Source organism: Rana temporaria, chromosome 7, assembly GCF_905171775.1.
Source record: "Rana temporaria chromosome 7, aRanTem1.1, whole genome shotgun sequence".
In the NCBI taxonomy this organism is placed as follows: Eukaryota; Metazoa; Chordata; class Amphibia; order Anura; family Ranidae; genus Rana; species Rana temporaria.
In genome coordinates, this window is record NC_053495.1 from 85,156,265 (window position 1) to 85,178,350 (window position 22,086).

At 42.4% G+C, this 22,086-nt stretch overlaps 1 protein-coding gene across 1 annotated transcript in view; it reads left to right on the forward strand.

The window, feature by feature from the left end:
- The window catches only part of GRIN2B (glutamate ionotropic receptor NMDA type subunit 2B), a 1,689,627-nt gene that overhangs the window by 366,659 nt on the left and 1,300,882 nt on the right, over positions 1-22,086 (forward strand). Inside the window, exon 3 of the mRNA XM_040359615.1 lies at positions 2,869-3,282. Coding sequence (XP_040215549.1) covers positions 2,887-3,282 — 396 coding nt within the window. The 5' untranslated portion in view covers positions 2,869-2,886. The remainder of the gene's footprint in view (positions 1-2,868; positions 3,283-22,086) is intronic.

A 22,086-nucleotide genomic window follows, 5' to 3' on the forward strand; every position in this document is an offset into this window, starting at 1 on the left:
AGACCTTAATTTAAAGCGGGGGTTCACCCTTAGAGGGCACTTTTTCCCCTTAGATTCCTGCTCGTTTTCTCTAGGGGAATCGGCTATTTGTTTTAAAATATGTGCAGTACTTACCCGTTTACGAGATGCATCCTCTCCGTCGCTTCCGGGTATGGGCTGCGGGAATGGGCGTTCCTTCTTGATTGACAGTCTTCCGAGAGGCTTCCGACGGTCGCATCCATCGCGTCACCGAAAGAAGCCGAACGTCGGTGCGCAGGCGCAGTATAGAGCCGCACTGACGTTCGGCTTCTTTCGGCTACGAGTGACGCGATGGATGCGACCGTCGGAAGCCTCTCGGAAGACTGTCAATCAAGAAGGAACGCCCGCTCCCGAAGACCCATACCCGGAAGCGACGGAAGAAGATGCATCTCGAAAACGGGTAAGTACTGCTCATATTTTAATACAAATAGCCGATTCCCCTAGACCGAACGAGCAGGAATCTAAGGGGAGAAAAAAAAAAAATTAATAAATGGGTGAACTCCCGCTTTAAGAGGAAAATATTTTTGTCTTTACAACCCCTTTAAGATCGTTTATCTTTTGAATCCCACCGGGGGTCCTCGTCCCCCCCCCCCCGCCGCATTGATCTGATCTGTCATTTTTTGTATGAGCTCCTTTTTCCTGGCCGGGGGGGTGTTCCGGCTCTCAGGGCCATGCAAATAACGCCCATATCGGGTGATGGCCCGAGCAAGTATCTGCTTCTTTGTGGTAGAAAAATGTAACTTCCTGCGCTTCGGTGCCATAACACCCACCACTCAGCACCAACAAAAAACAAACACAACAAACAAACACAAATACTCACAGGACAAACACACACAAAAATCAAACCACACAAGCAGACAGCTAATACAAATTCAAAAACAAACTCCAAAAAAACAAACAGAAAAAAAAATCAGAAAAAAAACAATCAGCAAAAAACAAACACGGAAAAAAACAAACAGAAAATACACTCAGAAAAAAACACAGCTACTACACTCTACTACTTCTCCAAAACTTTTATCTACCATTAAACTCACCAACACACACCAACAGACGACAGAGCAGAAGCAACTTGCTCTAGGAAAGGGGAACACAGGGATGTACTTTTGCAAAGGAAGTGTGTTTGTCTGGGGCTATTTATACACAGGGCGATTCTCAAACTAAGTACGCTTGGCCTTTTACCTATCTCACTGATTGCGCCGAGCCAAGTTCTGAGCATGCCCAGTGAGGTGCAGATTCGTGCGCGCATTCGCAGTACGGCCGGCCCTTCATTTGCATGGGGTCACGGCTCATTACAATGGAGCACGCCCACTTCCTTCCCACTTGCAATAACCCCGCCTTACGCCTCAGGATTTAAGTTACGCTTGCGCAATTTTGGGCACAAATGCGCTGTGGATACGGCACTTACGACACAAAATTAAGGCGCCGTAACTGAAATGACATACATTTTGAGTAACTTAATTTGCGCCGCTGTTTGTGAATCTGGCCCTAAGTTCCTTCTATGCTCTCTAAGGATAATTAAATATGACAAATAAGGGAATAGAGGCATGTCTGAAAGGAAATGGCATACTGGCACTTTCATACAGCTGTCCTATCAGATTACTATGGGAGTATGGATGCAATACCATAGTGATTGTTTGTCTTATCAGCCAGGACATTTGTACTGCTTATTGCACCCACTCCAGTGATATGGCACCCCACAGTTTCAGAAACCCTGCACTAGAGTGTGATTAAGGAGTTGTAAACTGTAAAGTTTAATAGCTTTAAGGTTTGTTAGCAACTAATTAATATGGTTCAGTGTTTGTTGTAGAGGTTCCAAACATTTGTTAGAGCAGAATCCAAAAAAAACAACCGATTTTTAAAAATGCTGCTATTAACGATTAATATCATTCAACCCACTTCCTCTGAGCCCAGGTCATCCTGCGCTTGCCCGGCCTGTTACTGGATAGTGAAATGGGAAGCAGCACATTGACAGCTTATCTCTCTGTCACCCCTGCTTCCTCTTCCTAACACAATGCTTCCTGTCAGTGCATAAACTGATTGGCTCCTTGTACCGCTTCTTTCCCTCACACTCCAGATCTGTTATACAGGAACTGCAAGTACTGATACCAGGTCAGATTTAGGTATTTACTATTTCCATTTAAAAATACATTTAATTATGTATTAATGATTATAGTGCTCAAGGCTGTATTCATTTGTGTCTTTTATGTCTACCTAGAATTTGGCCTAACATATTAAAATGAAATGATTTAAAGCGGATGTGCCATGGGAACAAAATATTAAAAGCCAGCAGCTACAAATACTGCAGCTGCTGACTTTTAATATTAGGACACTTACCTGTCCTGGAGTCCAGCGCCGATCGCAGCAGAGCACGAGCGATCGCTCGTCACTCTGCTGCTCCCCCCGCCATCCACGCTGAGGGAACCAGGAAGTGAAGCGCTGCGGCTTCACTGCCCGGTTCCCTACGGCGCATGCGCGAGTCGCGCTGCGCCCGCCGATTGGCTCACACGCTGTGTGCTGGGAGCCGAGTGTTCCCAGCACACAACGGGCGACAGACGGGATGTGACGGAATGCCCGTCTTTCGCCCGTAGCGTGTGGCCGGAAGTGGGTGCAAATACCTGTCTTTAGACAGGTGTCTGCACCCCCCTCCCCCCTGAAAGGTTTCAAATGTGACACCGGAGGGGGGGAGGGTTCCGATCAGCGGGACTCCACTTTAGGGTGGAGGACCGCTTTAAATGATGTATTTGTTTAGCTATTTCTGGTGCTATATGTATCTATCAGTCTTTCTCTTGTTTTATCTGTCTCATATTAAAAATATGTTGCTTATTTAACATAATGTTGTTTTTTTTCCAGGGAGAATAAGAGTTGAAGATGAGGCCTACAGAAGCCTGTTACGTCTTAAAAATCAGCCTCTTGATTCTTTTCTACATGGGGTCCTATGCCCAGAAACATCCCAGTATGGACATTGCGGTTATTCTGGTAGGCACCTCAGACGAGGTAGCCATCAAAGATGTCCACGAAAAAGATGACTTCCACAATTTGTCAGTGACACCAAGAGTGGCTTTGGTTACGATGAATGAGTCTGACCCGAAGAGTATAATCACTCGAATTTGTGATCTCATGCAAGACAAAAAAGTGCAAGGCGTTGTGTTTGGTGATGACACTGACCAGGAGGCTATAGCTCAAATTTTGGACTTCATATCTGCCCAGACACTCACCCCTATTTTAGGAATTCATGGTGGATCTTCAATGATTATGGCCGATAAGGTAGGCAAAACAGTTTTTTCAGAAGTAGTATTTTAATTGTACTTTATAGTATAGTACAGTGAAATACAAGCTTGCTTTGTGATTGTAAACGTACTTGTTTCACACAAAGTATCATACTGCATTGGATCATGGCAGTTAATGTACACTTTAATTTGGTAATTTTCCTGCTTTTAATGCGTAAAAATTCGCTTGCAAGTGGTTTCAGTTTGCTGGAGTCAGTCACACTGTTTACATACCCACTGATTTGTTTGTCATCACTGACAATTGTGAGTTGTAGTTGTCTATGAATGATCACACAATGGCATAATTATACACAAACAGTTGTTGGAGCATCACAAGTTAACAAAAAAACCAACCTACCACTGACTATGTCGGATTTTAATAGGACTTTCATCTCCTATGTAAAAAACAACGTGAAAGGTGAGGACACAACAACAAGAATGAGAATGTAGTTGTGGCCTTTAGATTTTGTATTTAGGATGTTAAATTTGTTAATGTCAACTTCAATGCCAATGTCAAAGCAACTTTGTCAATCAAATTAAATCAAATAATAATCAGGATCCCCTATAAAAAAAAAAAAAACTGTTATACCTACCTATCCGTCAGCATGTGTCTCTTACCTTGCCGTCCTTTCAAGCATGTCAGCCTTCATTAGTCTCTTTGACGTCCATTACTTGTGGCGGTGTCGGATGCCTGGGTCCCCCATCGTATGCTGTTTTTCCTTCCTCCAGGACACAGAAGTGATGTAGGGGTTGGAGGATGGAACCTTTGTACACAGAAGGAGACATAGGCATCAAACACACATAAAAGGGTTAAATGCTTAAGAGACTGGCAGAGACTGCAGCACTGGATCAGAGGGATATCGGAGACGCGGGCTGTGGGTGAGGTGAGTATAAGAGCTTTTTTATTTCATGGAACTGGTATTTAGATTTTTTAGGCTACTGGCAGGGTTACTTTAATTAAGTTATAGACTGATGTTACAGCAGAAATGAAGAATGAGAAAGGATTAGGGAAATAAAATGAAAATGATTAAGATGAAAAGGGAAGGACTAGTGATAAAAAGAACAGATATTAAAATATGATTTAAAAATTAATGCAGAAAGCTTTTGTTCAGTCTAGGAAAGGAAGCTTGTTAGAAAGAAGGCTAAAGAAGGGTTGTAGTGGCATACTGGGTTGTTTTACAAAGGTTTTCTATATGTGGTAAATTTGTTCAGTGGCCTTCAAACAATAGACAGGAAGTAGAAGGAGGAGTCAGAGGACAAAGAAGGGAATTTAAAGTATTAAAAAGCTTGTCTGGGTTGTGGGGTTGTGTGTTGATGAAAAAGTCAGACGAATAAAGAGAGCGCCTTTGAATTTCAGATTTAAGAAGCGAACGCTGTAAGGCCATTATCACCTTTTAATCCAAATATATGTTTTTTTAATGTGTAGCTGAATCCAAAAAGTGAAGATTTTCTATGCAGGGGACATTGGGAAGTGATAATTGTGCCTAGGCAGTACCCTCAAATTTCTGTCTAAAATTTTTACTGAAAATTTTAGCAGAACTTCTGCTTTCACTTATGAAGACATTTTAAAATAGAAAAGTTCTCTCAAATCTACTGCCAAAAATGCCTACAATAAAGAATGTTCAATCTTATGTATGATGCATCTGACTGAAGAACAATCTATATTTCCAATATAACTACCAGTCAGTGAAAACCCTAACAATGAATTTCTTTTTTTTGCTTCCTTTTTGTCTGTTAAACACACAAGTGAAAGTTTTGTGTTATCTATGTTTATTAAATACAGAAAGAATACCTGTTGATCATGTCAGAAATTCAGAACCATCCTGTGCATATGTCCTATAATACGTCTAAACCCTGTGCATTTCTGGCAAATCAATAGGTATAGGTATACTTGTAGGACCTTCATAAAACATGTTCATCTTTTTTTTTAAAAAACGTTGTTTATTTGTTTTCTGCAAATACAATCATCAAAAAGGCACAGTAACGGTTACAGCTCTTGCATAGATTAACGCATATTCAACATTTTCATAGCAGACATCAACTTTTCCCTGAGAGTACGTAAAACATGTTTATCTTAATACTCTACATATGTTTTTTTTTTTTGCCCTGACATACACTGCCTGGACAATACTGTAAAGATCCCATACAAAACTAGTTTTAAAAAAATTACACTGCTTAAAAAAAGTCATAAATTTTATTGATTGGAAGACCTGCCCATTGACGCTTCACACGCTGCTAAACACCACACAAGACTTCTTCCCAATTCAAGCCATCTTAAACCCCAATGCACCTATTTATAAATTTCCTTTTACATTTACACATGTGCATTTTTACATGCATTACAGCATGTATAAATGTGTCTTTTGTCTTTTAAAATGTATTATGCAAAGTGAGGTAAAAAAAATATGGAATTGAGATTTTTCTATTATGTAGATGCACTAGAAATACACGAAAATGAAAAATTGTATCAAATACTTACCGTAATTTTCCTTTCCTGATGCCAAACCATGGCAGCATACTAGTGATAGAGCTCCGCCTCTTGACCACTCCCTCAGGACCAGTGAAAAGCATAAATTAAGGCATGGTTAGCCGCCACCCTATTCTTTGTAACAAGCCACATACCGAACGCACATGGGTGGGCTCATATGCTGCCATGGTTTGGCTTCAGGAAAGGAAAATTACGGTATTGATATTTGATACAATTTTCCATTTTCCTGACACCAACATGGCAGCATACTAGTGATAAATAACTAGCTGACAGGGTGGGATCTACTTGTCCAACCAATCCTCTAATTAGGATGAGACAGAGGACTGAATAAGAGAAGAAAAAGAGCGGAGGGCGCACCGACCTCGTGTGATACTGATAAAATATATTTATTCAAATATTAAAATCAATGGTTATACTCACAAAATTGGAGTTAAAATCAGGCTTTAAAAATGAGTACAGCAGATGTCCAGCATCATCAGTGGAACACGAATAATCGTTTGAACCAATCAGTCAATGTGATTGGAGCACTGCAGACCACGTTAGCTCTGAAGAAAGGGGTACGCCCCCGAAACGCGTCAGCTATTACATTGACTGATTGGTTCAAACGATTATTCGTGTTCCACTGATGATGCTGGACATCTGCTGTACTCATTTTTAAAGCCTGATTTTAACTCCAATTTTGTGAGTATAACCATTGATTTTAATATTTGAATAAATATATTTTATCAGTATCACACGAGGTTGGTGCGCCCTCCGCTCTTTTTCTTCTCTTTTATAGTTTTATGAATTCCCACGATTCTGAGGAGGGCTGCAAGACTCTAGATGATAACTTTTAATTGAACTGCATCACTTCATAGTATTTCCTGAAAATATCAGAGCGCAGGAGATTTGTTTGTGTATATCAACAGAGGACTGAATAGTCCTTCCTACAAAGTTCCCTGATGACAGGACCCCTGGGTCTATTCTGTCAAGTTTGAGTAGGAATGTTGGAAAGACCATGATACCTCTCTACAGATGGATACCATAGGCTCTTTTGAATGTGTTGCCTATGAGGCTTCAACTGCTCTGGTAGAGTGCTCCGCCACTGCTGACGGAGACTCGCAACCCCTAGTCCTATATGTACAACCAAGCCTGTTAGGGTCCAGGCAGTAACCTCTTTCCCTTGATTCCCAGCTGGAATGACAAAAGGTTTATTTAGATGAACTGAAAGGGACAATTGTGGACAGATAAGACTTTAAAGTTATGAAAAATGATCAGTTTGTGAGACTTTGCCTCACTTTCCAGAACATCACACAGGAATGTCCAGCTGTCTGTTAAATAGCAGTCTGTTGCCATGCTTGTGGCAAGATGATCTACAAGACCAACTCTACTCCTTTTGGAAAGAAAAGAATATATATATATATATATATATATATATATATATATATATATATATATATATATATATATATATGTGTGTGTGTGTGTGTGTGTGTGTATTTATTTTTTTTTTTTAACTTTGAAGCTCCAGGAGCTTGAATCTCCGATAACCTTCTGCCTAAAGTTCTTGCAATTGATACTGCCCTATAAGTGATGGCCTGAACCGAACACTGCTCTGTTGGAACGAACGGTTGAACTGATATAAGAACCAGCAACTCCAATATATCTTTTTCTTGGAGACCTACTTTCCAAAAACTCAAAGGTTGTACAAACTGAAGGATTCTTGGCCCATTTAAATGTGTTATTGTCGATATAGTCGATGCTTGTGAGCTATGTGAGGATAGGCTAAGGCCTGGAGGAAGTATAGAACAGCTTGCACTGAAAGGGCAGTAGGGTGAATGTCTCGCTCTACCAAGAAAAAGAAAACTTGTTCCAGAGTTAGGCCTAGATGTTGTAAGTAGAATGTCTTCTCGCACACAACAAAGTAGAGATCACTCTGTAGTGAAACTGGAGCAACCGATTTACCCACCCTTCCCCTTTAGTACCCCTGCTTGCAGCTCCAGTCTGCATAGGTTATGGAGGGGCAATGTTTTCTGTATCCTGAAATGAATGGCCAGGGAAAACCGAGGGCCTCCTGGTCAATATGGAGGACTGGCTATGACAACTATGTTCTCTGTTGACAGCCTCAAGAGGAATCTCATTTACAGGAAATGTTGGGGAAAATATATAGGTTAGATTAGAGTCCAAGGACCACGGCTATGGAACGCTCTGCTAACGGACATCTGCATGGAAGAAAACCATCGGGCCTTCAGGAAGAAACTTAAGACCCACCTCTTCTGAAAGATAAGGAAAACAATGGATGGAAAAAGCGCCTTGAGGCGATTTAGTTCGCAGGTGTAGAGCTATACAAGTTTTTCACTCACTCACTCACTCATTGCAGTCCCATGAGGAGATCAGAGCATCTGCGCCTTGGGGTGCAGAAACAAAGTCAGACATACCCAAAGTTTGCGATTACTCTGGGAAACGAGGAGGTCTGTCTGTGGTAGGCCCCACCTGTGAACCAGGTCAGAGAAGACCTGGGACATAGACCCTCGTTGTGCTCTGGGAAGCTTGTACTTGTTCAAAAAATCCGCTGGGAGGTAAACTGCTTCTGGAATTTTGCTGGTGATCTTCCATCCCAGGCGTTATGGGTTTTATCTCTCTCACTAACATATTGCCGTGAGTTTCACCCTGGAGCTGAATAAAGGCAACTACTGCCCTGTTGCTCAACTGCAAGGAGACTGGTCTTCCTTGACTCTGTGTAGTAAGGCCAAAGTGCTAAAAAGGGCTGTTTGAACTCCAGCGCGTTCAGGATTACCCTCCTTGGCTGGGAATCCCTGCTTGCCTTGACCGAAATTCCCTCACAGTGCATCCTCCCGAGTGTCTTTTAGACATGAATCGTAGCAATTCTCCAGTGTAAAGGTCCTAACAGGCCGAGACTTGCTCAAGGACTTTCCATCACTGCGGACCGCTACTCATACTGAGTAACACTGTTATTAGCGGTGTTCGATCCTGTTTCCTCCTTTGCAGAATTATTGAAATTGAAGTTGAAATTTGCGCAGGTGTCCATGCACCCCAGGAATCATCTGTATGCATGATGACATTGTGCCCAGATAACTGAGGCAATGAGAGACCATCAAACAAGCGGAAGTATACTTCCTCAGAATTCTGTTCCTGACCACTTCCTCTGATAGAAATAAGAGGAACTAGAGCACCCCCAGAGTACACCAACCGTTAGGATGGAGACAGTTGGTTTTGCTTTCCCTCTAAGGTGTGAGGATAGGATAGGCATCCTGACAATCCAGCAACAGCATCCAGCCATGTGGTTGTACTGTTTAATGGACTTCATCTTAAAGATCTCAAAGAGGGCCCAGAAGGGTTTGACCTCTTCCCATCTGCTACTGGACACTAGCCAACATGCCCTGCAAACTCCAAACAGGATTGTATAGAAAACCTGCAATCCCTTGAGTCTGAAGTGTATTGTAGCATTTTAAGCATTGTAGCAGCACACCTGCTGTGGTGGACTTGGCATGTGTGTGGGAGAGAAATGGTCTGGAGGAGGAGCAGTGAGGAATTTCCCAAAGTGACCATGAGTGCCTGATACCTTCATCCAAGGACCTGTACCACATGCTGTCCAGAAACACGTAAAGTGTGCCCTCTAGGCCTTACCTCAAGGCTCCATTTCCACTATTGCAACCCCAAAGTCGCTTGATCTTGCTGTGATTTTTTGCATTTTTTTTTTTTTGCTGCAATTTTGAAGTGACTGGAAACAATGCCTGTGTAAGTCGCATCATAGTGGGATCAAAGTAGTGCAGGGACTATTTTGAAGTTGCTGCCACTTGAAGTCGCACAGATATAAACGATACTCATTGGAAATCATGGGGAACAGCCTGTCATGCGACTTTCCAGTCTCAAGTCGCACTAAAGGAAACTGAGCCCTAGAGTCTGGGCATGCACTTATGTGACTGATTTTCCCAGAAGTCTGTCATGCGACTTTCCAGTCTCAAGTCGCACTAAAGGAAACTGAGCCCTAGAGTCTAGGCATGCACTTGTGTGACTGATTTTTTCCAGAAGTCTGCACCAAGATACAAGTCAGACTTTTTTACACCCACTGCTACAAAAATTTCATTTTTGGCAAGATGCTCCCAAAAGGAAATCATGTCTAAAGGGATGCAGACCCTGTCACTCTCCTCACAGGTGCAGCAGCTGGTTGATATTTATTAAACCATTCCCATTAGACTCGCCCAACACATGGACTGATTATTGCTGGCGCCTGCAGAAGCTACAGAATGTAGGAGCGGGTTGACCCTTAGCTTGTTCAGGGTATACAGTTTTGACAGCCTGTTTATATGGGCATTTTTCTCTAACTCCTTCCATTCTTTCCCACTTTTGTTTCTAGGAAGCAATACTCAGCCCAGGGTCTCAACCGTATGTCCTCCCTAGCCACCAAAGTGCCAGGATGCTCTTCCAGTGGTTTAACAAGCAACTATGTGGGACTTCCTTTGCAGCCTCCATATCCTGAGTAGCAATCTGTAATATATGTAGCAAGGACCCAGGCCTCCTTCAGTCTAACGAGAACCACCAGAGCCACGAGTTGCTGACATCCCTTCACATAGAGTGGGTCATAAGGTATAATGGGTGCAGTGCAAAGTAGATTCATGGGCGCCAGACACCTAGGGTGTGTCACCTGTCCAGGATTCACCAGGACAATTTGGGCTTTGAATAATGTGTCAGGGCCTCAGTCTGCAAAGCGATTCCATCTCTCCTCAACAGAACTCTGGGAGAGAGGATTAGGGCCAGGACACCCCAGGCAGCCGCAACACCAACCCGGCAGACTCCAAGACTTCTACAGAAGGACAGCCACGCAGGTTAAAGCATCCAGCAAGATGCCACATCTGCACTGATAGGAATGCTGTCTCCTATGGCAACAGTCTACAACAGTTTACAATACAAGTGTAACAGTAGCTTCAGGTAATTAAGGTGAGTTCAAAACAAAATGTTGTGCCACTTTTATCAATAATAAAGACATTTGGCATTGCCTGTTTAGCTGCATACTTCTCCAGGCAGTGTCTACTCACCAGCTTCCTGGGCATAGGTACTGCAACATAGGCCCTGTAGGACTCTTGCTGGGGCACTGACTCTGGGGAAGAGGAGCGAAGACGTCTTCCTTGGAAATTTTCTCCTGGGTGGGAGCGCCATCTAGGCTATGCTCCCCTGAAGAACGTCTGCGTTGCCTTGGCCCGGCTCTATTGATAGCGTGGGCATGCGGGGCTGGAGCAAATCAAAGCAATCCGCACAAGAGGGCCGTACCTATACGGTGGTCCTCACCCTAGTTGTTGAGGGTCTTTGTATTATGAGCAGTAACTGAGTCTTGATCTGTGGAGAAATGGGACGGCCAGCTGAGGTAAGGATAGCTGAAAAAGAGCGACAGAAGGAGCAGGAGTAGACATAGGAGAAAGGATTCCACTTTCCTTCCTGATTTATCTACATACGCCTACATCTGTATATACACCAATACACACACACATATACATAAATACATTATATATATATATATACCTACCTGCAGAAGGTCAGTCTGGGGCGGGTTAAGAAAGGGTTAATTGAATAGGGTAGGAACTTCCCTTTCAGACCTGCTTGTCAGCTGAGCTGAACATGTCAGAGATGAGTTGTGTGTCTGGAGAGAGAGAGACAGACAGACAGCAGCATGCTGTGTGAGAGGATCCATTGCTGGATTGTGTACCCGCTGGGTTGAGCAAAACCATATCAGAGACTGTAGCTCTGGCTATAGCCGTGTACTTTGTCTATATATCAATCAGTCTAAAGAGACTGAACCTTTCCTATCTCTGTACCTGTGTTAGAAGACAAGCCTGTAGTTTCTTGTTTTGCTGAAGCAGTGAATAAGAAAAGGTAATGAAAGACAAAAGAGGGAGATAAAGAATAGCTGGCCCCTCCATATTCCACAAGCGCTGCAGTTATCAATTTTAAAAGCAGATTTCATTCCTAAAGAGAAAACACTGCAGGGGCCCCAATAAGACCCACAGAAGGGGCTCCCAGACAATAGCGCTTTTAGCAGCCTGAACGCTGGGACTTCTCACTGGGAGAGGCTCAACCCAGACGGCTACTGCACTGAGGCAGAGGGGGGACATAGTACTGCTTACTCTTCACTGGTGCGTGAGGTATGAGGAAAAAAAGAAGAATAGGGTGGCGGCTAACCATGCCTTAATTTATGCTTTTCACTGGTCCTGAGGGAGTGGTCAAGAGGCGGTGCTCTATCACTAGTATGCTGCCATGTTGGCGTCAGGAAAAATACATTATCTATGCAGGTTTGTGCAATTAGTGTTAATATACTGGGCTTTCTTTTTTTTTTTTTTTCCTTTCTTTTTTATTTCCCCTTTTTTTTCTTTTTTTCTTTTTTTTCAACCTCAGACAAGAGCACAGCAAGAGACTTTGCTCATGATTTTATTCATAATTCCGCCTCCACTTTTGGTTTTGCATCATTTGTGGTATTTCATAAGTTATTTTATATATTTTTACTTTTTTTTCATTATTAGTTATTTTTCCCGATCTCTTTTCATTCAGTCAATATATAAACCATACCCACCCTCTCCCTCCCCCCACCCCTGATGGTTTGTCCCTTACCTTTTTCTCTATCTATTTTTTCTTATTCTACTTCTTTAGCTGCTGTCTACTATGATTTTCTCCAGATATTGCTCCGTTAATTTAAAATCTCTCCATGGCTTCCATCTCTTTCTGTATGAATTAAATTGGCCCTCATCACAGCTACTTAGATGTTCCAGATTGTTATAATTTTCCACCCTTTCGAACCATTCTTTTATGTCAGGTTTTCTACTACTTAACCAGTTTTTTGGTATCAGTCCCTTTGCGGCATTTATCAATGATGGAATTAATGTTTTCTTATAGCTACTATTTGACTCTTTTGATTCATGGAATAAGCAAGCTTGTATGGTATTAGGTACCTTTTTCCCTGTTATGGCTTCAATATGCACCAGAATTTCCTGCCAGTATTCCTTTATCCTTGGGCAGTCCCACCATATGTGCGTAGTTGTTCCTATCTGTCCACATTCTCTCCAACACAATGGCGTTTTTTCTTTACTAATTTTATGCATAATTTCAGGTGTCCTGTGCCATCTCGCGATACATTTATAGTTCATTTCGATTGTAGTTATATCAGTTGCGGTGTTATGTACGGATGCTATTATTCTTTCTACTTGTTGGTCTTCAAACTTCCTGTTTATTTATTTTTCCCATTTTCCTATAAAGTATGGATTTCCTTGTGAATCTAGTTCTGTCAAGATTTGATATACTTTTGATATAACATGCCGTAGTGGGATTTTTATACAGCATAGTTTTTCCAAGGCTGTTAATTTTTTTTCTTCTCTTATCGGTGAGGGTATTGACTTTACCAGATGTTTTAGTTGTATATATTCCCATTCACTGATGTCCCATGTATTCTTTTCCTTCATCTCTCGGAGTGTTTTTATTTTTCCTTGTTCCGTGATGTCCTTTATTTGTCATGCTCCCATTTTAGTTCCCAGCCGAGTCCCTTTCCCAGGGATAAAAAAGTTAGTTTCTGTAAGTGAAATTAAAGGTGAATTATAAATCCATTTATTCTGTCTATAAATTAAGTCCCAAACTTTGAAAACATTTTTTGTTATTCCATGTGTATCTTCATCCAATACTCTATATTTTCGTGGTACATATATCTATATATGTCTGGTGCTGCTAATCCTCTGTGTTTTTTTTCTCTCGTTATTGTGACAAAATTGACTCTCAGCTTTTTGTTTTTCCATATGTATTTTATCAACATTGATTTAAGGATCTCAAAAAAACTCAGAGGGATTTGTTATTTTTGGGAGGGTGACCATCTTAAAAGCATTTATCCTTCCTAGCAATGAAAGTGGTCTTGTTATATTCTTTTTTAGGTCTGTTTTTATTTCATTTAAAAGAGGAACGTAATTAGCCATATATAGGCCCGCTACCGTAGATGTCAATTTGATCCCCAAGTAGGTCAACTCTTCTCTTACCCACTGTAACAGTAGGAGCTACTGTCACGTTAAAGTGGACACAGAGTCTGCATATTGGGTGAATGCAGAGCTGCAGAGCTTGCATTTAAAAACAGAGAAAACTGCTCTGGCAGTTTTCTCAGATTTTTCAATCTCTCCAACCCTGTGTCCGGGTTTTAGAGACAGCCTGCGAGCTGTCTGCCCAGCTGCAGACAGCTCATATAATCAGGGACTGGTCAGAACAGAGGAGAGGGAGGAAGGTGGAGCAGTGGCTGTGACTGTCGCTGTGTCTCTGTGTTGGGACAGACGCTGTATGCGTTGAAGGACTTTGGGGCCTTTTGCATCCAGGACTGTGGGTCTGGAGGAGCTGATGGTTTGAGGAACCATTACCTGTAGCAGCAGTGCTGTTAAAGACTAGCCAGGTGGGCTGTTATTTTCATTGGTTTCTGCATAACGTTTAAACCCCTACGTGGGATTCCTATGAATGGACTTTTTGTTTTGTTTATCCCCATTTAATAAACGTGGGCTACCAGGCCCTTAACACTAATTGCCTGTTTGCTGTGGACTCACTACACCAAAACGCATCTGCCAGAAGAGCTAAACAACCCCCAATGTTTACACCATGTAAATGGGTACTGCTTTTGTAGCCACAGTTCTTCTTTCTTCTCCACCCCTATATTAAAAATTTCTGTTTTTATAGGATTTAATTTAAAGTTCGAGAGTTCTCCGTATTTTTGTATTTCTTTAGCTACATTTGGCAAGGTCACTCTTGGGTTAGTTATATACATTAAGATATCATCGGCATAGGCCGCTATCTTATGTTCTTCTTCGCCTACTCTCGCCCCTTCTATATCTTGATTATTTCGCAGAGTAGCCAGAAAAGGTTCCAGCGTCAACACATATAGAAGTGGCGAGAGCGGGCACCCTTGTCTAGTCCCATTAAACATTTCAAAAGGTGCTGACATATTACCATTGACCTTGACCATTGCCGTTGGTCTACTATACAGATTTTGAATCCAATGTCTAATCTTGGGTCCCAATCCCAGATGTTGCAGTGTATCCATCATAAACCCCCAGTCCACTCTGTCAAATGCTTTCTCAGCATCTATTGACAAGAGTAGGACTGGCGGTTTTCCACTTTTATTTTTCTGCATTAGTAATATAGTTATTAGGCTATTGTCTCTCCCTTCTCTTCTGGGTATAAATCCCGTCTGATCCGGGTTGACCAAGTCTGGCATTAGGTTCTTTAAACGGGTGGCCAAGACTTTAGCATATAGTTTTGTGTCAGCATTGAGGAGTGCTATAGGCCTATAGCTGGAGCACAAAGTCTTGTCTTTTTCGGGTTTTGGTATTATAGTAATATAGGCCATTAGAGATTCGCGCCTTATTTCTTCATCTTCCCCTATTTTGTTAAAGTACTCACATAGTCTCAAGACAAATGAGAGAGAAGATCACCGCTCAAGGTAGGTCTATTGTAGGGTCGTTTCAAAAATATAGGACTCCAAGGGTGCAGGCAATGCACTAAGGCAAATATTGGTAAAAAGATGAGGGATGGACAGCCGCACTCCAAACCAAACAGGTTGTCTTTATTCAAATCAACAGCAAGAACACAGCAGATCACAGCAATAGGAACAGGAGAATACCGACGTTTCGCACTGGCTTAGCCATGAATAAGCACTGAAGCCAGTGCGAAACGTCGGTATTCTCCTGTTCCTATTGCTGTGATCTGCTGCGTTCTTGCTGTTGATTTGAATAAAGACAACCTGTTTGGTTTTGAGTGCGGCTGTCCATCCCTCATCTTTTTACCAATACTCACATAGTCTCGGAATCAGTTGGCTCTGAAATTTTTTATAATATTTAATGGTGAACCCGTCTGGTCCAGGGCTTTTCCCTGTAGGTGTTTCTTTCATTGCTCTTATAATCTCCTCCTGTGTTATTACTGCATCCAAAGCTGTCAGATATTCTTTGTGTATCTTTGGCAGCTTCGCCTGCTTTAGATATTCTTGTATTTTTTCTTTTCTCTTCTCCTTATATATATCTTCATTTTGGATTGCATATAATGCACTATAGTATGTTTGGAATGCCGTAGCAATATCTGCTGTCTTGTTTACCATTTCTCCTCTTCCATTCTTTATCTTCTCTATAAAATTTATAGACTTTTTACGTCCTAACATTTTTGCAAGATATTTTCCAGGCTTGTTTCCTCCTTTGTATCTGTCTTTTTTGAGTCTGTTAAACTCCTTTCTTGTTTCCTGTTCCATGAGGTCTTTCAATAGTTCCCTTTTTACTATCAGGACTCACTGCTGGTAGTTTATCAATATAACTCCCAGCTACCCCATAACCGATATTGGGGAAAGAGGGATTCTAATCCGGGTTTATTACAAGGGGAGCAACACTTCTGACACTTCTTACTTTCCTATCTCTAAAGAAAAGAGATAGGAAAAAAACTACTGAGAAAAAAAAAACCCAAGTCACTTATTTACCCCCCCTATCACCAATCCCTATAAGTATTTATCATACATTTCTCTGAAGTATGATTAAGTCAGTCTATTTCATATAGCCAGGAGAGGTGGGGTAAAAAAAAAAAATAGAAAACTCTATAGCACTGTCCACAGAGACTATAATATACTATACACTCTTGTGTTAAGCTTCAGCTATTGCATGCGATCCTCAGGGCTGGTGGGGTTAGAGGTAAAGGCTGCTATAAGATAATACTCTTACTGTATCAGTTTCAGCTTCAGCTTCAGCACTTCAAAACTTCAGACCTTTTCAAAACTTCAAGAGATACTCACTTTAAGGACTTTCAGGGTTTTAGAGCCAGGTCTCACGCGCTCTTTAGCCCACCATCACCTCTTACCCCCCTTGCAATACGGCTGAGTGGCGTCTGAATCGGCTTCAACTTCGGCCGGCGGCTCTCCGTGATCCTCCGTGATCCTCCTCGGGCTCCGGGGTGCAAGTCTCGGCCATCCTCGGCAATCCTCGGATTTTCTCGGTCACGGTCGGGGCTCCACACTCTCAGCTATCAGCTCCTCTCACCCGCAGCTGCCGCAGCTACCGTTTTCCCGGATCTCCGCGCCAGTCACCGGGGCAAAAGCAAAAGCATATGATTCAATAAGGTACGGGCAAATCCATCCAGGCAGGCGGGAGGGGGTGGGACGGGGGACGGGGTTCACGAGAGCAGGGACTGAATACTCATGCTTTAGGAGGCTGGAGACCCAGAGCTCACGGCGTGCTCCTGCCCGGCGCCATTACCAGACTCCTCCCTCGCCCGTCATGAGAACCACTAATCTAATGTATATACTGGGCTTTCTAAAATCATTTAGATGCAAAAAAAAAATTATGTTTATTTGTTTTAAAGCACCATGCTGAATAAATGCAAATAGTCATGAATAAGATTTCTACTTGAAATGTATTTTCATGCAGGAAATGGACAAGCCTGAACAGGCCTAATGATCCACCTATTTTTCTATGCGGAAAATAAAAAGAAATTGCTCATAAGTTGCATAGGTTTTCAAACATGTTTAAAAAATATAACAGTCAATAATTTTGAAGTACCTTAAAGGAACACTAAAGGTTCGTTTTTTTATTAGATCAATTGATTGCTGTAAGCTAGAGCATTTAACCACTTCCCGCCCGGCCTATAGCCGATTTACTTCCGGGAAGTGGTTTTGAAATCCTGACTGGACGTCCATGGATGTCCTGCAGGATTTCATGCCGCGCGCGCCCGTGGGGGCGCGCAGCGCCGCGATCGGTGATGCTGGGTGTCAGTCTGACACCCTGCATCTCCGATCTCGGTAAAGAGCCTCCGGCGGAGACTCTTTACCACGTGATCAGCCGTGTCCAATCATGGCTGATCACGATGCAAACAGGAAGAGCCGTTGATGGCTCATCCTCACTCGCGTCTGACAGACGCGAGTATAGGAGAGCCGATCGGTGGCTCTCCTGACAGGGGGGGTTCACGCTGATTGTTTATCAGCGCAGCCCCCCCTCGGATCGCCATACTGGACCACCAGGGAAGGGAAAAAAAAAAAAAAGGGAAAAAAAAAAAAAAAAAGTCTGGAAAAAAAATGGGCACTGACTGGCAACATGGGAATCACCCACACCCCACAGTGCCCATCCATGCCCAGTGCCCACCTATCAGTGCCCATCTGTGCCACCCATGAGTGCCCATCAGTGCCGCCCAAGAGTGCCGCCTATGTGTGCCCATGAGTGCCCATGAGTGCCGCCTATGTGTGCCCTTTAGTGCCGCCTATGTGTGCCCATCAGTGCCGCATACCAGCGCCGCCAATCAGTACTACCTCATCGATGTCCATCAGTGCCATCTCATCGGTGCCCATCAGTGCCGCCATATCAGTGCCTGTAATTGAAAGAGAAAATTTACTTATTTACAAAAAAACAGAAAACAGAAAAAAATAAAAACTTAATTTTTTTCCAAATTTTTCAGTCTTTTTTTAGTTGTTGCGCAAAAAAAAAATTGCAGAGGTGATCAAATACCACCAAAAGAAAGCTCTATTTGTGGGGAAAAAAGGACGCCAATTTTGTTTGGGTACAGTATAGCATGACCTCGCAATTGCCATTCAAAGTGCGACAGTGCTGAAAGCTGAAAATTGGCCTGGGCGGGAAGGTGCGTAAGTGCCTGGTATGGAAGTGGTTAAATATCACTTACCTCATTTTTCCTTTTGACCTCCAAAATACAGTAATTCAGGTTTGAAAATGTCATTTCCTGTCTCTCCTCTTCTTGCTTTCCACCAGCATCTGAGCTGTTTTTCATGGTGGAAAGCAGAATGTGCTCACCCCCTCCATATGACTACAGCCCTGCGTGAAGATGCTCTCTTATCCCTCACGGGCATGGAGGCTAAGCCTAATGGGAACTGTAGTTCCCATTAGGCCGTGATGTAGCAAGAATAATTGCGCACCGCAAACCAGGAAGTCAGTGAGAATAATGATTCAGGAGTGCTGGAGGTGAATAAAACAGCTCGATTTCAACAGGTATCAAACTAGTTATAATGCAAAACATTACTTTTTACTTTATCAGCTACTGTCAGACTTTAATTTAAGAGGAAAATATTTTTATCTTTACAATCCCTTTAACACATAAAAGAACACACTTACACTATTTTGACAATGCACAATATATTCACATCTGTGTATTATAGTCACTATAGCACAAGTGCACTTGTTTTTACTGTATTAGTACACTACAATTTAAAGTGGAGTTCCACCCTCTTTTTTTTACTTTTCCTCATCGCCTGCTGCTCAGTACCCTTAAAAGTATTTGGCATATATACAGTATATATTATTTTTAAAAAACTCAGTTTTATCAATGATTTTCTTCTTCCATCCGCCGCGGCGTTTCATCCCCCCCCATCCGCTATGCCTCCTGGGAGATGTTTGTAATCAATCCCAGCCAGGAGACAATAGTCAGGCCGCAGTTACACACACTCCGGAGATCGCGATAAGCCACGCCCCCAGACCGTGATAAGCCACACCCCTGTTTCCTTATTGGCCAGCACATCATGACACCCAGCAGGAAATCCTGCCAGTAACCATGGTGCAGGACACTCCTCGCTCACAGCAGCGATTGTAGAATCTGCACCCCAGTTCGGCACCGCTCGGAACCCCCCCCCCCCCCCCGCTTCTAATGGTGCAATTTTTTTTTTAAACAGCGAACAGCGGCAAGCACCACCCCCTCCTTCTAATGTTGCAATATGTTTTTTTTTATTCGGCGGCAAGCAAAACCCCCCCCCCCCCTTTCTAATGTTGCAATATGTTTTTTTCTTTATTCGGCAGCAAGCAAAACCCCTTTCTAATGTTGCAATATGCAGCGGCAAGCAGAAACTCCCCCCCCCCTCTAATGTTGCAATGGGATTTTTTTTTTATTCTGCGATCAGCAGCAAACAACACCGCCCCCCCCCCCACCCTTCTAATGTTGCAATGGGATTTTTTTTTACGGCGATCAGTGGCAAACAACCCCCTGCCCCCCACCGCTTCTAATGTTGTAATGTGCATTTTTTTTATTCATTTTATTTATTTATTTTATTTATTATTTCTTTTATTACGAGGGGTTCCCACCACTCCTGTGCTGTGCTGACTTCCTGGGTTTGTACTTCTGCTGTGCTCATTATGAGGGGTTCCCATCATCCCTGTGCTGTGCTCATGAGGGGTTCCCACCATCCCTGTGCTGAGTTCCTGGGTTTGTACTCCTGCTGTGCTCATTATGAGGGGTTTCCACCATCCCTACAGCCCCAGGAAGTCAGCACAGCACAGGGATGGTGAGAACCCCTCATGAGCACAGCACATGGATGGTGAGAACCCCTCATAATGAGCACAGCAGGGGTACAGTCACAGGAAGTCAGCACAGGGATGGTGGGAACCCCTCATAATGAGCACAGCAGATACTATTGCGTCCAGATTTTTAAATTCATCATAACGAATGTTGGTAATTGTTATGAAAAGTGAACAAATCTAACGAAAATTTGTATTTCGTACGAATCCGAATTGAGTTTCGGGCATAAAATACGAAATAAGTTAACGGGTAATGCAAAACGGAACTAAACAAAATTAATTTATTGACAGTGCACATGTCTAGTATATGTATACACACTACACATATAACAAGATATATATATAATCTTGTTATGTAGATATATCTGCACAGGAACAAATTATTTAGTATTATTACTGGTTCCTGGAAGGAGGAGGGAAGTAGAGGTTTGCTTTGCATAGATAAGGGGCGGCAACTTCCTCTGACACTCCCGTTGCTATTGAAACCTGATCTGAAACCCATTACACTGCTTGTGCAGCACTGAGCATGTGCGAGATCTGGAAGGCTGAAATCCAGGAAGTCATACAGTCTGGCTTCATGATGCCCACACTTAAGATGGCCCCAGTCAATTTCTATTTTATAAAGTGTCTAAATGCTGTAACAACCTAACAAAACGGACCTTAGTTTACAGACTAACTTTACTAGAATACATTAAGCTTGTGTATTACAGGGGTTTTTATATTTAAAAAGTGAAATTGTGGCCGGAACTCCACTTTAAGTACATTTAAATCAAATGAAAGTGTATTGTGTCTCAACTATACTGATGATGACTCTTGGATACAGTGGGGTTAATTTACTAAACTGGAGAGTGCAAAATCTGGTGCAGTTATGCATAGAAACCAATTAGCTGAAGTTAGAAGCCAATTCACTACCATGCAGAGCTGCACCAGACACCAGAGCTGCACTGCACTCTCCAGTTTTAGTAAATCAACCCCTGTGTAACGCCATTATTTTCTCTACAAAACTGTCCAAATGTCTTACATCAATGACACACATTTAGTGAAATTCAGTTTTTAAAGTGATTGTAAAGGCTTGTTTTTTTTTAAAATAACAAACATGCTATACCTACCTCCTCTGTGCAGTTGGTTCCTCCTCTTCTCAGGTCCCTCTTTGCTGCACGAAGCCCCTCCCTCCTTTGAGCAGCCCTCAGCCAGCAGCTTGCTACAGGGGGCACCCAAGCCAAGTCAGAGCTCTGTGTATCCATTCAGACACAGAGCCACGGCCTGTCCCTGCCCCCTCTCTCCCCCGATTGGTTGACTGACTTAGATTGACAGCCGCGGGAACCAATGGCGCCGCTGCTCTGTCTCAGCCAACCAGGAGGAGTGTCCTTGATGGCTTAGGGGATTGTGAACATCGCTGGAGAGAGAAAGGGCTCAGAGTAAGTATTATGGGAGCTGGGGGGCTGCCACACACGGAAGGTTTTTTATCTTAATGCATGGAATGCATTCGGATAAAAAACCTTCTGCCTGTGCTTTGTATGACTATTGTGCTTTGTATGACTATTTTTTCATTGGACCATACAAGCATTTTTTAGATGTACACTTTAATTAATAACAACTTTTCCATTTTCTCCTAAAATAAAGCTCATTGGAGCATCACTTATGTTCTGGGTCTAAATAAGTCATGAGATAAGACAGCATCAAGGCTGCTTTTAATTCATGTGCCACATTTTTAAAATATAATGTTTTAAATATATTGGATTATGTGCACATAAAATATGATTTTAACCCATAAAGTACTCACTTACTGAACATAATGGTCAGGACCCAGTTAATGGCACTTCAGAGGATGTATAAACATCAGTTCAGTTTGTGGAGAGAGCTTGTGATGTTTTTTGGGAATACTCTGAATCAGAATATTTCATCTAGATATGTAGAGTTTCCAATCGTTAAAACTTACTATACCATATTAACTTCAATGGCACATCTGAAAAATTTACAAAACTGAACAACCTGAAAATGTAGATCTGATGTGTTATCTAGTTTATACATTATTTTAGGTACA